This window comes from Rhamphochromis longiceps, linkage group LG18, assembly GCF_057381845.1.
Source record: "Rhamphochromis longiceps isolate RC_006_pf linkage group LG18, R_longiceps_female_GT1.1, whole genome shotgun sequence".
In the NCBI taxonomy this organism is placed as follows: domain Eukaryota; kingdom Metazoa; phylum Chordata; class Actinopteri; order Cichliformes; family Cichlidae; genus Rhamphochromis; species Rhamphochromis longiceps.
In genome coordinates this window covers 18,509,968-18,526,616 of record NC_140574.1, presented here as the reverse complement: position 1 = coordinate 18,526,616, position 16,649 = coordinate 18,509,968, and the positions used below count along the sequence as shown (strand labels likewise).

General features: G+C 38.8%; 2 protein-coding genes across 6 annotated transcripts; one reads left to right on the top strand and one right to left on the bottom strand.

Annotated features, from left to right (window-relative positions):
* Window positions 1-1,034: 1,034 nt before the first annotated feature.
* ss18 (SS18 subunit of BAF chromatin remodeling complex) lies at window positions 1,035-11,280 on the bottom strand. Of its 5 annotated transcripts, XM_085389121.1 has the most exons (11): window positions 11,097-11,279; window positions 10,538-10,614; window positions 10,351-10,435; window positions 8,427-8,583; window positions 6,990-7,220; window positions 6,598-6,768; window positions 6,197-6,274; window positions 4,631-4,753; window positions 3,172-3,302; window positions 2,684-2,746; window positions 1,035-1,953 (listed from the first exon to the last, which is right to left on the bottom strand). In XM_085389121.1, exons 1-10 carry the CDS (start codon window positions 11,163-11,165, stop codon window positions 2,729-2,731), a joined length of 1,140 nt encoding a protein of 379 aa, XP_085245247.1. In that variant the 5' UTR covers window positions 11,166-11,279; the 3' UTR covers window positions 1,035-1,953; window positions 2,684-2,728. The 5 variants fall into 5 exon arrangements, 4 of the variants coding, with proteins under 4 accessions (XP_085245247.1, XP_085245246.1, XP_085245245.1 ...); XR_014908462.1 differs by having other exon boundaries at window positions 2,684-3,302; window positions 11,097-11,280; XM_085389120.1 differs by lacking the exon at window positions 2,684-2,746.
* A 579-nt stretch (window positions 11,281-11,859) lies between these two features.
* On the top strand, window positions 11,860-16,266 carry psma8 (proteasome 20S subunit alpha 8). The gene is made up of 7 exons (XM_085389502.1): window positions 11,860-12,070; window positions 14,412-14,538; window positions 14,696-14,820; window positions 15,003-15,125; window positions 15,214-15,333; window positions 15,608-15,670; window positions 15,752-16,266. The coding sequence occupies exons 1-7, from the start codon at window positions 11,969-11,971 to the stop codon at window positions 15,845-15,847; spliced, it is 756 nt and encodes a 251-aa protein (XP_085245628.1). The 5' UTR covers window positions 11,860-11,968; the 3' UTR covers window positions 15,848-16,266.
* The last annotated feature ends 383 nt before the right edge of the window (window positions 16,267-16,649 follow it).

Sequence of the window (16,649 nt, the reverse complement as noted above, 5' to 3'; positions counted from 1 at the left end):
GCACCGCTCTCCCATCACGTGCTTTGGCCACACATCTGGTGTACCATCTGTATCACTCCCCCCAATGTGACAGGTAGTCCCTCTCCCTCTCTGGAGGGAGCAGAAGGGGAAAGAGGGACACGGAAGGTAATTTTGGGTGTAAATGTGGTCTGGACCTCTCTGGATGCATCTGGACAAAGCAGACACGCTGCTGAGCAGGGCAGGGTCATTATCAGTTGGAAACTGACTACCAGATAGCAGATGAAGACAAAACAATTATATCATACTGTCACATTATGACAGCACCAATAGTGCACATCTTGTTTATGCTGTTCAGGATGAATGTTTCTGGTGTCATAAACAGTCTCTTGATAAACTGTCAATATCTATAAATTACACACGGCAAAATATATTAAAGATTCTTCCGATTTATTATAATGTACAGTTATACATTGCCATGACACAAATGTGACCACCACTTAAATGGGGTGCAGAATGAAAAATATTAAAACAACCATATAAACAATACCAGGAGGACACTGAATTCCTCTTTTTATGTCGCTGTACACGTGGGAATCAATAAAATATGCACCATAATACAGATATCAAGCCAGTAATATAAAACTGCACAACCAGTCTTTACTGTGAAATTAAGGAATCGATTTCAGAACATTATTTTCACATCTTATGTTACATATTTGACAGTAACAATCATTTATTCACACACAACACTATTTGAATGGCATCAACTTAGACGTTTATTCAAAGGGGAGGAGGGTTTCCAGCACTGTGAACAAACTAACGTTATCAACTAACAAATGAAGTACTTGCCAGATATATTTGTAATACCGAGTTGGATTCTTTCCCCATCCACTAATTTGCAGTCAATGGACAAGACTGAGGTGCATGTATAGAAAAAGTAAAAAATAAAAACAGGGCTCCAGAGAGCATTTACTCACAATTTTCAGTGGCATCTGCTACATATTACCTCTTCGGGCGCATTTATGAAATAGAGGCCAACAACCATTATTCTGTCAAGTACTGTGGGTTTGGGGAAAAAAAAAAAAAAAAAAAAAAAAAAAATTACTCACCCACTTTAAGAGAAAAAAAAAAATCTAAAGAACTCGCAGAATACACCAGATTTCTGATAAGTATGATGTTCATATTTGTTTACTGATGAATTACTGTGTATGTCAAAAAAAATCCCTGTTCTTATATTTCGGTGTTCGCGCTGCTGATGTTGCAGATTTAATTGTTCCACAATTAAACAATTAAAGGAAATGTGCTGGATGGGATCTTAAAGAGCATTAAAAAAAACCAAAGAAACAAAAACATTGACACATACACTTGATGAAATTAACAACACAGCTTTAGTACTAGTTTCCAATGTCTTATACAAAGTTAGCTTGATCTAAAAAGCATAAAATATATTTTTACATCATCACATACATCAAGACATGTACCATGGCCTAGCTGGAAGTTCACTTGGTGCACCATTTCATCTTTCCCTGTCCCCCACACAATTACCTACTGCTGGCATTATTGCTTCTGATGATCGGGGAGCTGAAGGATCGAGAAACAATGCACCACGTAGATTCAAACTGTACATTTACATCATGTGTTATCCAAAATTTTGTTAGCCCATTTCACAATCTGCAATGCTAAAGGATAAGGCAGTTCCATTTTTAAGGCATTGCTGCTTTGAGACATACTGGACCAGAGGTGACTCGCTGACTTTGACGTAATGTCAGCAAATATGATAAACATGACTACATCTTATCAGCAAAGATAAAATCCCAAAGAGAGGGGAAACTGTATCTTGTATTTTTGAGCATTGTGTGTTTGTGTCCGAGAGATTAAAACCATCATTAAAGTCTGCTTCGTAACTGACCAGAGGTCAGAGCTTAGAGATCAGAGCAGAGCTGTGTTGGTTGCTGTGATCACTTCTCATTGCTGGTAATTTCCATACTGGCCCTGTGGAGAGAAATGCAACATCCTCGTGATACTGACCTTTTCAAAACAAACAAACAAACAAAAATAAATAAATAAATAAAAAAAAATCAGAAGTTTATGTTCACAAATCTCAATAAGGTGCAGACAAAAATCTGTGGTTTCAACCATATCATACTGCAAACCGTGATTTATGCCTGCACTGACTGGTTTTGACCAGCAGATGGCAGCATAACCTCACAACCTGTGAGCTCTAAATTCGAACTTTTTACCTCAGGTTTCAGCAGCAGCATGGCTGAGGACGATAATCCTTATTAAACAGTGGACACTAATTTTCAAGTGAGACAAATTCAGTGGAAGAACAGCAGTATTCTCTTTATTCCTACACAGGGGTCGAAGTATGTGTTTGACTTTAATGGAAAATGCAATGGAAGCAAATTTGGAAACAATGATTTGAAAGATAAAATTTAAGACCAGTGTCATACATTGTAGAGATTAAGGACAGTCAGAGAATGTGAGCTCCTGTCTGTCTTATTACAATCTAAGAATGCTGTGTTTCTGGACCTCATATCTTTACAATTCGACCCCTGGTTAATAAAAAAAAGAAAAAAAAATAGAAAAGGAAAAATTTAAGAAAAAGAAAAGATGGGTAAAGAAAGACAGACGAGAGACAGAAGAAACAAAACAAATGCAAATTAAGGCTAGGTGGTCAAGCGTCTAGATTGGACGTTGAGGTCTTCACAGCAACCATTACCTTTGCTTCTTACAGAGCTAGTCAGGGGTTCAAATCCCCGGGTCTTTATTTCCTCATGTGCCCCTGAATATTCAAAGATAAAGATATCAAAGTGTAGCTGTGGTCCCCACATAAGACCACAGGAAATACAGGGCAACAAACAGATCTTCCTTTAAACACTAGAGCAGTCTGCATCAAGTTTAAGGAAGAATCTTCTTTAAAGCCCTCATATTTCACTGGAATGGCATACCACATTAGCCAGAACACAACAATATTAACATAGAAAACCCTTTTAGGAAGAACACATTTAACCACCGAATATGATGACAGCATGCATAACGTACTACTGCTTAATTTTTACCATCGTACTTCACTTACATTAATTACTGGTCTAACTGAGAGTTATATATAACATACAACTTAGCATGGCAATAAACACAGTAAGAGAAAGCCTAAGTGCAATGTACAGACAAGCCTCTGTCACTGTCCATTGTTGGCGTTATACTCACCTGGTCATAACCATAAGGGCGCTGCTGTTGGCCCTGTGGGGGACCGGGTTGTGGAGGGCGATAGCCCCCATACTGCTGTCCCTGCCCTTGAGGATAGTTAGGATACTGTCCTGGGGCACTTTGGGAGGGACCTACAAACAAACACATTAATAAATGGAGAACTTTTTATGCTTGTCAGCCTTGAGTGAACCCAAAACTCTTTGATTGCTGGGCACTGTTAACAGAGAAATGAAATGCTTCCACACAGTGTAGTTTATTATGAACACAGTTTATTAAAAAGAAGAAGAAAGGATATGGAACAAAAAAAAAAACTAATTTAGGTTGAAGCACTGAAGCATGCAGTGCAGGAAAATTCTATAAAAACTGACTGTCAACCAGTGTTACTGAAGTGTTAAGGTGCAGCATCAAAAACAGGTTTATACTTGAAGTCCTAATCCGGCTCTGATTCTGCCAAACTCATTTCCATTTTTCTTATGCTTTGGACTTGTTATTCTGAAAACTTTGGGAAATACCTGTTAGTTTACATTAACTAGTGGGCTGCAATAAAAAAAAAAGTGATGGATGACAAAAAGAATAGCGGATCTGTCAGACCCATTTGTTAGGGCTGCCTCCACCACGCCTGACTCAGTAATGAATGAGAGCGAGTGAGTCAGGCTGGAGACAGGCAGTGGTTCCCTAATGCAAGGAGACATCAAAGAGATTCTGTTGGTCTTCATTAGAGGAGCAAGCATCATTTAAAAAAAAAAAAAAAACCCCCAGAAAGACGGGAAAAAAAGCAGGGGGGGAAAAAAAGGTTGTGTATATATTATATTATTATGTTATATATGCTCCTGTACAGATGTTGTGAAGGACTGGGCAAAGTCTGACTGGAGTTGAAGTCAAATGAGGCCCACGCAACATCATTAGGCGCTCATAATGCCTTATGCTGTTGAGCATAACCTTGTGGGGGCCTGAGAGAGCAGGCATGTGTATGTGCCAGATGGATCTCACCTCACAACCTCTGCGTCTCCAGTAGCTCATTACTTGCATGAGCTCTGGCTCAGACAGAGGGTGAGTGATGGAAAGTTGCAGAGAAAAATGGGATGAGGAAAGAAAAGCCTAAAAGCTGCAAGAGCTACACTGAAAGTGCAAGGAAAACATTTTTTGACTAATTTATTTCCAGGTATTGTTGTAAAACATGAATGTTTCTACTTTCAATTATTTTTCAGACAGTTTCTATTATCATGTATAATTTGCTAACATGATATTACACAGCACTACTAAAATTAAGTAACTGTAATCATTAAGAACGGTTGTGTCGTTCAACTCTCTGCTCAAAATGATATCTTGATATGCACAAAGCTTAGTTACATCAAGCAACAGTGTATAAAGGAACAATGTTTTTTCAACGGCTATAAGGCACCCAAAGAGGGCTTATAGCGCCTCCTACAGGGGAAATAAAATTTTTGCCGTAACTCACCATATCCCTGTTGTTGGGGTGGATAGCCCTGTTGACCTGGGTACTGCTGCTGAGGAGGATATCCCTGTTGCTGAGGTGGGCCTTGCTGGTATGCCTCCTGCTGCTGGCCATATTGAGCATTACCTTTGAGGGGGAAGGGGGCAGCAGCGAATGTGAGCAACATGTTATTGACTACAGCACAAAAGCAAGGAAGACTGTGAATAAAATATCTTACTATCCAACGAAGAGATGAATTTGATTTGTAAGAGTATGATATGTGCCAGTGCTCTTATAGAGGAAATAAAACTCAGACACTACTGCTACACTACGGCTGTAGTAGGGAGTGTCAGGGTCAGAAGTCAGTGTCCAGCCACCATATCAGATTTGTGTGAAGTATGAAGTCTAACATCAGTTTTGTATGAATAAGTACGAATATAAAAATAAAGTACAAGTTTACATATTAATAATTTCTTCTAAGATAGGAAAAAGAGGTAACAGGTCATTATTGTGAATTTCAAACATGCACAATCATATTTAATAGCAGCACATTTTTAACATACATATTTTTCCTCATTTTTGCCATTAAAACGACTAAAAAGAAAAACAAACAAACAAAAAGAAAAATCCCAAAGCAAATCACTTGTGTTTGAAAGGTCAAAAGAGAAACAGTGTAGAAAGAGGGAAAATCAAAACAAAAGGAGAAAAAAAAAGGTAAATGTTAATTGAAGAAAAAAAAAGAAAAGAAAAAAAAAAGCTACATTTTAGTAGGTAATCTTAAAAGTGTGTTTGCTTATGCAATTAATACTATCCCTAAATACACCAACAACAAGAAAATCTACTGCACATGAGCCGTTATATTTTGACAAGAATGCAAAGGTGCCATACTTTAAAAAAAAAAAAAAAAACATTTGAAGACTTCAGTGTCGCTACTGCGGCTCTTAAACAAACCCCACAGTTTTTGATTTCAAATGTCAGTCTGCTTTACGTGAAGTGGACAGAGGCACACCTACAAGTGCTTATAAATATGAATAAGGTGGCTGTGGTTCAGGAGGTAAATCGCAAAGTTGGCAGTTCGATCCTCTAATCTACATGTTGAAGTATCCTTGGGCAACATAGTGATTCATAAGTTTCCCCCATAGCATCTATTGTAATGCGAGTATGTGAATGGGTAAATGAGGAAAACTCTTGAGTGCTCAAATAGAAAATATATATAAACACATATGTACTTATCAGCTACTGCACCAAAAAAGTGCAGTAGCATGATATCAGGCTACTTCTGCACAACTTTACCGTAACGCCTCAAATAAGACTGTCCCTGACTTTTCTTTCACCCCAACTCGAAGAGACCCGTTCACGAATAAGCGGAGTCAGCATTACAAGAACTGTATGACTGCTTAGATCCTGATTTATCAATGGACAGCAGCACCTTTGTTTTTTACTTTGATTTCCCCAGAAAATAATGAAGAAACTGAAGTGTTTGCTTTGTCACAGTCTCTTTGCATCATTTGTGTTTTAACACAAGTCCTGGGTTCATTTGTTGAGGTTTTTGTTTTTCCTTGTTTCCAAGCGGCTGGAAGGTTCTCCTACCTTCTGATGCTCCCTGTCCTGCGTGACTGTACTGGTCCCCATAGTAGTCTTCCTGCCCTGGATACTGCTGAGGGGGTCCTACATACACATACACACAACATACACACAAGTAGATTCAAGGTGTTGTTGGATTGGTTGTGTGAGGGGAAGAGTAAAGAGGATGGATTCCTTGCCACTAGTTCCTAGTAGAAAGCTTTCTTTTGGTCACTTGACTAATTTTTATAGAGGCGGGAGGCTCTAGGTTACATCTTTAGTCGCCAACATCTCTGTGAGCAACAGTGGAGGAAATAAGAGGGAACTGGGAGGAATGAGAGTAAGAAATACAGGAGGGTGGGTTAGGGAGAGGAAAGACCAACACTCACAACTCGCACACATAAGAAACACACTCCGAAAGAATATACCTTGCTGTGGGGGTCTGTAGGGCGGCATTGGCCTTTGCCCCATGACATGATTCCCCTGGTTGACTTGGCCAATCATGCCCATTGGGTTCTGTTGTCCTTGGTAGTGCTGTCCACCACCACCAGGAGGCATGTTATATTGCTGTGAGGGAGGCTGCTGGTGCATCATTGGACCTGAAGTAAACAAAAAAATAAAAAATAAAAATGAGCTGTCAGAGAAATGACAAGGCACTGCAAAACCATTTTCAACATGTTAAAGACTTTTCTTTTGTGAATGTATTTTTAGACCTATTTCACGTCCACGATGACTAAAAAGAAAAGAAGGGCGATTTTATACAATAATGCAATTGGAAATTAATGCAATTGAGTAGAAGATAACAAGTTTTCTGCTTTACCTTGATTGGGCTGCATGTTCATGTTTGGACGAGGCCCATAGTTTCCCATGGGTTGGCCTTGGGTCATATTCATTTGGCTCTGAGATGGCATGCCCTGGGAGGAAGGGACAGCGTGATTGTAGCCACCCATGGAGCCGTGGCTGCTGGGGGGCATATTCATAGAGCCACTGGGCATGTTCGGGGGCTGGTTGGGGCCTGGACCAGGACCTTGCATGGGCATGTGATTAGGTCCTGAAAAATAAGAAGAAGATCTCCATGATGCTTTGAAAGGTAACAGAAAAATATATATATATTCTGAGACTTCCAGTAGAATTGTAAGTTACTATTGATGCTATTTACATCCAGATGACTTTTCTAATAATTTCATCACAGAGTTGACAATCATAGTTTTCTTGTCTCTATATTTTTCCCTTGTCGATAACAACAAGAACGAGCAGTCATCTTGAAGGATTCATTCCAGCCTGCCAAATCTAAGTCTCTTGCAGCTTTGAATAACCAAACAAACTGGATAACAGTAGCAAGGATCAGTTGATCCTGGATCACACAGTTAATACTGGATCTTCTAAGCAATGTATGAAACACGGGGTCCAGATATCACAATTCGAAGGAGAACAATAATAGAGTGTTTTCTATGTTGTGTGACTACTCCATTTCTGCACATAGTGCTGAACGATCAGGTCAGGGGATTGTTCGCTGTTGCATTTTCTCGTATCTAGCACACAACAAGAAATACTCCACTTATAGTTTGCTGCCCGAGTGTGCAGGAGGCAAAGGCACATGATGCCCACACACTTGCTGTGAATAGCAAAGGACAAATACCTAAATTTTCAAATGGCTACAACAGGACATTACCCAGATTTTGTGCTACGCAGCTGGCAGGTTAAAGACTGTTTAATGTCTGATCCAACTGTGTATGATGTTACCTTTGTTATGTAACAATAAGAACTGCATGATGGGAAACATGGGAAACACAATGTGTACTACCAGGGCTTGTCAAATATCTTTCATTTTTCCTCAGTTAATTACCATGTGGTGCAGACGTCAGCACATTTTGTTTTATAAAATTGTTAATTCAGTTCTTCTTAAAAAAAAAAAAAAAGAAAAGAAGAGAAAAGAAAGAAAAGAAAATGCTCCCTCCCAAAAAAAACAAAACAATCAATAACAGGAGAAAGACAATGATGCATGCATGAACTATGCTACTTCAGCAGAGAAGGATAACCACAATCAGATGGAGAATCAAGCCCAAGACCACCACAGCTGGCAAATGGGTGACATCATCCTTCAGCATGTTTGCCTATAATACCTTAGAGCGACCTCCCTCACAGTTCTGTGGTGTTGCTAGGCAACCCAAGTGAGACAGGAACTGAGGGAAAAGGAGAAAGAGAAAAGAAAGACAAGGCAGGGAAGTTAAGGTGGGGCGGGGGGGGGGACACATACCAGGCATCTGTCCATTCATCTGGTTCTGCATATGTGGGGCTGGAGGGCCGCCGCTGACCATACCCTCAGAGGGCATGTTGTGACCGTGAGGAGGCTGAGGAGGGGGGCCACTTTGGTTCATGCCACCAGGACCCATGGGCATATTTTGAGTGGGCGGCTGTAGGTGCACAACACAGACAAAAAAATAAATCCACATGACCTCTCTGAAAACAGATCTCAACCTGAGCCACTCGAGATAAAAACTCCTGAAAAAAATATGATAACTCTGATACAGAGATTGCGGCATTCATGTAGAACACTAATGTAAGGAGAATAAAATCTATTAATATACACTGAAAGGAAAAAAGTTTTTCAATAAAAGGAACAGCTAGAAACCTTCAATGATTAAAAAAATGCATAGATAGACAAAGTTGCAACAAACTGAACAAAACTGGCTTAAAAAACTAGCCTGAACTAAGACTGTTATGCATGCAGCAGTTTAAACTGTTTATGGCTTAAAAGCAGCAATTAAAACCGTTCTCTAGTCTGCATTTCTTTCAAACAGCTGGTCCTAATCTCAGCTGTTTGAGTCATTGACAACCCCTCCAGAAACATGCTCACCATGCAGCATATTAAGAAAATGAATGTGCCCACACTCATCATCTGAGTTTAAGGTATGTAAGCAACATTTACTCATAAGAATACACTCACTCCTTTACTATATGATTGTTAGCAAATCAGTGACTTCAATCACTTTTGTAACCACTGTGCTTCTTCGCAACTACGGATGGGAATGCAAGAATAGTTCCAGTTGAAAATCGATAACAGATTTTAATGGAATTAATCAAGTCTAATAAAATTCTATGCCTCCAAGCTTATCAATTCTTCTTATTCGATGCCGACAACTGTTTTGCGTAGATGAGCACGCCAAATAAACTGCAAATAAAAGCCTTTTTTGGGCCATTTCTACACTGTGTTCAGACACATTGTACACAGTGTTGCTTGTTGATGCTGGGAACCTTAGGGCTGAGTAATTGATCAAGTTTTAATATGAATTAAGTTTTGGCTTCCAAAGGTAATCGAGATATAATGATGACTCTTTATCCCCATTTGCCTGCATCCACTGTGACTGGCAGTTGCTCTTGTGAGATGGGCTTTCTCGGGCTAACTTCAACCATTTTTTTTCCCCTCTCTCCATGTACCTATTTACATCTTTTATTGGAATTCGGTTATATTTAAAGGTCAAGGAAAGCACACCTTTATTTGAGGTTTAATAAATGTTCTAGTTGATAAACACTCCTTTGAGTTAATCAAGATTACATTTAATGACTTGAAAAAAATAAATTGTGCTTTTAGTTTTTGACATATTTGACTCTTGTAGCCTACTTGTTAATCAAATGGGTAATTGTTACAAAATGATTAAGAGCATGGATAATCCAACTATAAGCAGACTCAATAATTACACTACTACCAATAAAAACAATATCAATATTAAACACTACTAACAAGTGCCTGAGAGCTTAACCAAACTGAGAAATGAATAGATTTTCTCAGCAAAGGATTCAATTTGTTCACCCAAAATATTTATTCTACTTAATGAAGCCTTGCGAATGAGCACTACTGGCAATAAATCCTTAAATGGCAGCTACAACAGCTCAACAGATAGCACTCATACATAAAGAAATACTGCAGTCTGTTTGTACTGAACATCCATAACAGTGAGGGTTTTCAAAAGACTTATTTTAATTTTGCTGACAGGGAAAAAAAAAAAAATCATGACTTTGTTCAAAATTCTTAATCTCATTAAAAAAATGTTTCTTTAACATTGATGATTTATCTAAAACACCCAAGTGACCTGAATTGGGTATGATCGAAGAAGACAGGTACAGAGAAGACAGTCAGACATTTCAGTCATTCACAACAACCACTAAGAATTCATACTCACAGCAGGGAGGAGAGACTGCATGTTCTGATTGGAGTCTGCTATCGTCGCCAAGTACACTAAATTTCTGTGCAGCATCTGTTGATACCTGGGCAAGTGAACAGTGCAGTGTTTGAGTGAATGGGAACTTGAAATAAATATAACGTGAAATAAAAAAAATAAAAAAAACTTAATAACTCAAATAACTTACTGTGAACACTCAGCCGTTTTGCCTTTACTCTGGAAATCCATTATGCACTGGATCAGCTGGTTGTTTTCATCAAGTAACTGCAATGGTAAATTCAGATATTTCTATTACGTGTGTTACTCAATATAACTTCCCAAAATATTCATAATAAAGCAGACGAACTTGGTCATTTGGCGTGACAATTAATTTACTTGCCGAATGTTATTCTGTCTTAATTTTGAGACAGTGAAGGGTCGTGTTTTGTAAAATGTGAGTGTGCGTTTCTAGCCAACAAAAGACGCGTCTTGCTAGCTAGCTGTGCTTTGCTAACAAAACCACAGGCCTCCATTAACCTAAAACACAATTATACGTTAGTCCGATAAATCCACCCAAGACTCGTACTCCACACGTGGAGTGCCGTTTCCAGGGAGGTTCATATTCACCGCGCTCTGACCCTGTAACATTGTTCCTGAGCTGCTCACAGTTGGACTTGGATGGGCACTGCTACATTGATTATCTCAACGGCTAGCCGCGTTTGATGCCACAGCCTCCATTCTGCGACGCGCTAAAATAGATGAATTACCTTTTGTATTCCAGCGGGTGTTATATCACCCTTCCCACGCTGTCTGTGAGGTGCAAATGCCACCGACATGGTGATACTATAGAATATTAACGTAAGCTACAGCATAAAAGTTAAAAGTAGCTAACACACTGAACAAATCGGTAGAACTCAGATCAAGCAGTTGAGAATACGATGCAATTTCGTAATGCGGTGGTCCGTTTTGGGGGACGAAGTAGCACATTTTAACTCATAGTTACTGATTTCTGCTTGTTCTGACCATACATGAGTAATTGATGTAAAACTTAAGATCAGATAAATCATAATATATAAGAAAATTTATTTAAATAGCTAAAATCACACACATTTTGGCTTAATTAAATTACAATTTCACCTATTTTTCATATAATGGAACAGTCTAGAGCTAGACCATAAGACCATATAAAATAAACTGCCAGAAAAAGGGGGAAAGCGGAGCGTTTAGTGTATATATCTAATTAAAAATAACATTGCATATATTTTGGTAGTAATAACTAATATCAGTCCTGGGATTTATGTACTCTTATTCACTCTTATAGCATCCGTATTCAAAGGAGGAACCTCTCTCAATATATAAAGTAAATGAAACTTGATATTAAAATACCGTATATGCTCGTAGTGTAATATTCTACTTTTTACGATTTCTGTTTTTCGGAGAACCAATAAAATTATACAGAGTATTATGTTTTAATCACAAGTTCCCTCTGGGTGGACTCCACTTTTGGTATCGTCTCAGTTCACAGGTCATGCGCAGGCGCCCTTTTCAACACACGGAGTGAATCGCTTGTTGCTAACAAGCTGAATCATTTGGTAGCCTTTTCTCCAGTTTATTGCTATAATACGCGTCTTGCGGTGCAATGGCGGCAAGATATGACAGAGCTATTACTGTCTTTTCTCCCGATGGTCATCTGTTTCAAGTGGAGTATGCACAGGAAGCTGTAAAGAAAGGTTCTACAGCGGTAAGTCTTTAAATGAAACTAATGCTAAAGCTAACGATAGCAACATGGGTGACGCTAGATTAGCCGATCAACGCGCGGCTAGCGGTTTCCTTTATGTGTTTAGCAGTTTTCTTTCTTAACACCTTCTGTTATGGACAAAGGCTTTGTTGCAATTTTACGAGCTTGTTGGCGTGCTAATGTGTAATACATATTTTTAATGCCGGAAATGGCAAACAAAAAGCAGTCAGCGTTAGCTAGCATTTTGTCGCTGTGTCACTCTTCACTTAACTTTCATTTTCGTTGTGTTGGTACTAACTGACAGGAGTTTGCAAGTACCCATGATTGATTATTACCTGGTCTGGAAAGTTGAATTTTACTCAGCATATTATATCTCCCTCTAAATCAGCGAAAAGCCACTGTAGTAGCCTCATAACTAATGGTAGTTATGTTAAGGTTTAGTGACAAAGGTTATAAACTCACAAAGCTACTAAGTCGCAGCTCCCCTGGTTACAGGTAACATCTGTCATAATAGTGGCTTAGAAAGGACACTGAGAAACGATGAAGGCTAAACCAAACGGTTTATATTTATTATATGAAAATAAATGCAAAAAAAAAAAAATTCTAACTTTAGAGTGTTTGGGAGTAATCTTAAATAAGTCCTAATCAGGGTTGTTGAGTAAATTTGGCTATGATAACTGATTACTTTGTAGAGGGCTCCTTTTTGGACAGGTGGACCACAGAAAAAACCTCACATAAAAATAAAAAAACCAAACACCTGTGACCTGAGCAGAGTTTTTAATTGGGTTTTACTGAGGTTGTAACTAGGGCTGCCACGATTTGTCGACTAGTCACGATTACGTCGACTATCAAAATCGTCGACGACTGATTTAATAGTCGACGCGTCGTTTGAAGCTTTGTAAGATCACAAAAGACGCAGGAATAAGTGGCAGGATTTAAGAGTGTAATAACGGACTGAAACAGAAGATGGCAGCATTGCATGTACAAGGATGTCAGCTACCGCTAAACCCCGAAGAAGAAGAAGAAGGAGCAGCTGTGTCCCAGAATTCATAGCGCGGCCCAGCGCAGTTTCCAACAATGGCGGCAGCTAGTTAGTTTTAATGTTACTCTTATTATTCTTTCTGGGTCACAAAATAAACGTTTAACATATTTTCAGGCGAGAATGTAGCTGTGTAAACCTCAAATATCTGCTCAGTTTATCAGGACACCACATATTTTCAAAAGCGCTCCGACGTTTTCGGAGACATCTGTTACCCACTAGCTCGTTAGCGAGCCGGGGGCTAGCTCACTAGCGCCGTGAGAACACCGGACTCCCCGCAAATCGTTTTCAAACCCACCGCGGTCTTTCGCTACTCAGGTTAAATATATATGAGTCACTTAGATAACTTAAAATGTTATTGTTTGGCTTTTTTTTGTATTTTATTTGTTCCTGAGTAAATCAGTTTGTCTGAGATTAAAGTTATAGTTTTTACACAGCTGAATAAACGTCAAGCAGACAACTGATTATCAGAAGTGTGAGATGCTCCAGAATATACTCCAGTGTCCTGTTATATTTTAGATAGCAAGGAGTTTATTAAACTTCACCGAAACAATCTGCAAATTTCATTAAAATTTAATAAACTATCATCTTGTCTTTATTTTTAGTTAGCACAGACCTTAAACACTTAAAGCTGTAAGCTAATGATAGTTATATAAGAGCAGATGCTGCTGGTGCAATAAGCTGTAGTTTTACGTCCAATGGATGATGATCTGATTAGTCGACTAATCGCAAAAATAATCGGTGACTAGTCGACTATCAAAATAATCGTTTGTGGCAGCCCTAGTTGTAACTGAAAAATGTCATCACTCTCTTCTAATTCCTCTTTTGGCTGCTCCCTTTAGGGGTCAACACAGCAGATCATCTGCCTTTGTCTCACCCTATCCCAAGAATCCTCTTCTGTCATGCCAACCCTCTGCATGTCCACCTTCATTACATTTATGTATCTTCTTTTTGCTCTTCCTCATTTGCTCCTGCCTGGCAGCTCCATAGTCAGCTCCCTTGTTCACTGTATTCACTATCTCTCCTCAACCTCAACCTGAGCTGTCCCTCTGATATACTTTGCATTGTGTACTTACTTTCTTTAGTCAACTTATTGGGGAATTTTTCATTTACACCTGGACACATAAACTTATTTGGAGCCTTGCAGCTTAAAACTCTGCCAAATCAAACATGCAGAGGTATCCGCTTTGTAGATTTATTTGGGAATCTGAATATTTGCTGTATACTATTTACTCACGTCAACTGCTAGCCTGTGGGAGAAAATTAATATTAATGTTTTCTTTTTTTCTTTTTTTATATATGCAGGTGGGAATCAGAGGTAAAGACATTGTTGTCCTTGGTGTGGAGAAGAAATCTGTTGCAAAGTTACAGGAGGAAAGGACTGTCCGCAAGATATGCGCACTGGATGAGCACGTCTGCATGGCATTTGCAGGTATCCCAGATAATACTTTTCTTTCCATAACTGAATAATGTGTTCATTATTTAACATGGCATAGTAGAAGACAGCTGTGTCATGTGTTAGTACTTGGCTTTTATATTTTTGTTTTAGCTTTGTAATGTGTTAAATGGCCTCATTCATTGTTTTATAGGTTTGACCGCAGATGCTCGTATTGTGATAAACAGAGCTCGTGTTGAGTGCCAGAGCCACAGGCTAACAGTTGAGGACCCAGTCACAGTGGAATACATCACACGCTACATAGCTACACTGAAACAGGTATGGAAGCATCTGAGCAGTCGTTTACTGTTAACACCTTCAAAAAGGCATGTGTTAGCTATTCCTTTCAGTAGGCATTTGTGCACTGCACCATGGTTGCTAGCCGTTTCATTTTCAGTACAGAGTCATGAATAACCTGTCAAATTTTTTTTTAATTTTTATTTTTTTAAATGTATTTGTAGCGCTATACTCAAAGCAATGGTCGCAGGCCGTTTGGCATCTCTGCATTAATTGTTGGCTTTGACTACGATGGAACTCCCAGGCTGTATCAGACGGACCCGTCAGGAACGTACCATGCCTGGAAGGTCAGTAGGATTTCTGTGTCCAAAAGGTTTCTTGTACAAGTATGAAAATGACTTTTAAAAAATGTATTTTTGAAAAACAACAAAACAGGCAAATGCAATCGGCCGTAGCGCAAAAACTGTGAGAGAGTTCTTGGAGAAGAATTACACAGAAGAAGCCATTGCTGGGGACAATGAGGCAATCAAGTTGGCCATCAAAGCTTTGCTTGAGGTAAGGTTACGATTAGTTTCTGCATTTCCATATATGTTGAACTCAGTGTATCTACATCTTCTATGATGTGAAATTAAACAGTCGTGGTTTCATCAAAGAGCACAAACTGCTGCCAAATAAACTATAACTTCTATATAGCTTTCCAATGTTTTGTGTGTGTGTGTGTGTGTGTGTGTGTGTGTGTGTGTGTGTGTGTGTGTGGTCTTAGCAGGCGTAGTAAATGTGTCCTGAATTGGTCACAGTATTCACTTTATTTTTTGTTTGCTGGTCACAGGTTGTCCAGTCAGGAGGGAAAAATATTGAACTTGCTGTTATCAGACGAAATCAGCCACTGAAGGTAATTAACAAGGCAAATGTTACTTTATTTTTTCTACTAGTTCACTAAAGTGCTAATGGGTTTGCATTTTGTTCTTTGCAGATTTTGGAATCCAAGGAAATTGAGACCCTGGTGGCTGAGATTGAAAAGGAAAAAGAAGAAGAAGCAGAGAAGAAAAAGCAGAAAAAATCCACATAAAGCAGTTGTATAAAATCTTGTCCTTATTGCACTTGGATGATGATGATGATGATATCATACTTAAGTTCCAAATATTAGCAGGTTTCAGAAGGTTTATTCATTTATTTCATTGTAAAGAACTGACTCATAACTTGTGATTTTCACTTATTGTGTAGATGCTATACCAGTTGTAAAGACCTTCAGAATTATACATCCAACTGTTGAGCTGACTATTGCGAAAACACACAGTCGTAGATCTCAGGTTAGGGTTCAGATCTTAAACTATGGTCACATTTTTTTTTTATCATTCAGTAAACAATTCTAATAACTCCCCGGTGTTAAAATAAACTGTATGTGATACTCAGAACCTTAATGAAACAAAATACTCAATAAAAGCAGAGTTGTTTGTATGATTTATTATAAAAGTTGTTTCACTCCATTATACCAGCTTGCTCTACGAAATACAGCCATTGTATAAAAATGACTGAAATTATTAGTAGTGACACTCCTAGTAACACAGACTGGTTTCTTCAAGATGAGGCTTGGAAAAAGAGCACAAGATTTCCTCACTCTCTTTATTGATTATTCTACTGCAACGCAAGTAGTGTGATAAAGATAACTACAGTTTAAAAACGCCACCAGCAGAAGTGAAGCGTGTGGCTATAAAGTGTAACGTTTTTCATTTATCAGCATTCTGTTGCACAGACCTGAAAATGGAAGGGGGTGGGGAGTTGCTGGAAGCTTGGATTGCTTTATAAAGTGCTCACCTTTCCCTCAGTCATTTAAAACGAATTAGTGATGAACGAATGAAGTGTCTAATGGT

Coding starts and splice junctions, on each gene's coding strand:
- ss18 (XM_085389119.1), bottom strand. CDS start 11,165: ATGTCGGTGGCATTTGCACCTCACAGACAGCGTGGGAAGGGTGATATA. Junction 8,584..10,350: donor TGCAGTCTCTCCTCCCTGCT/GTGAGTATGAAT, acceptor GTGCACCTACAG/CCGCCCACTCAAAATATGCC. Junction 3,303..4,630: donor ACCCCAACAACAGGGATATG/GTGAGTTACGGC, acceptor GTTTGTTTGTAG/GTCCCTCCCAAAGTGCCCCA.
- psma8 (XM_085389502.1), top strand. CDS start 11,969: ATGGCGGCAAGATATGACAGAGCTATTACTGTCTTTTCTCCCGATGGT. Junction 15,126..15,213: donor GAACGTACCATGCCTGGAAG/GTCAGTAGGATT, acceptor ACAACAAAACAG/GCAAATGCAATCGGCCGTAG. Junction 15,334..15,607: donor CCATCAAAGCTTTGCTTGAG/GTAAGGTTACGA, acceptor TGCTGGTCACAG/GTTGTCCAGTCAGGAGGGAA.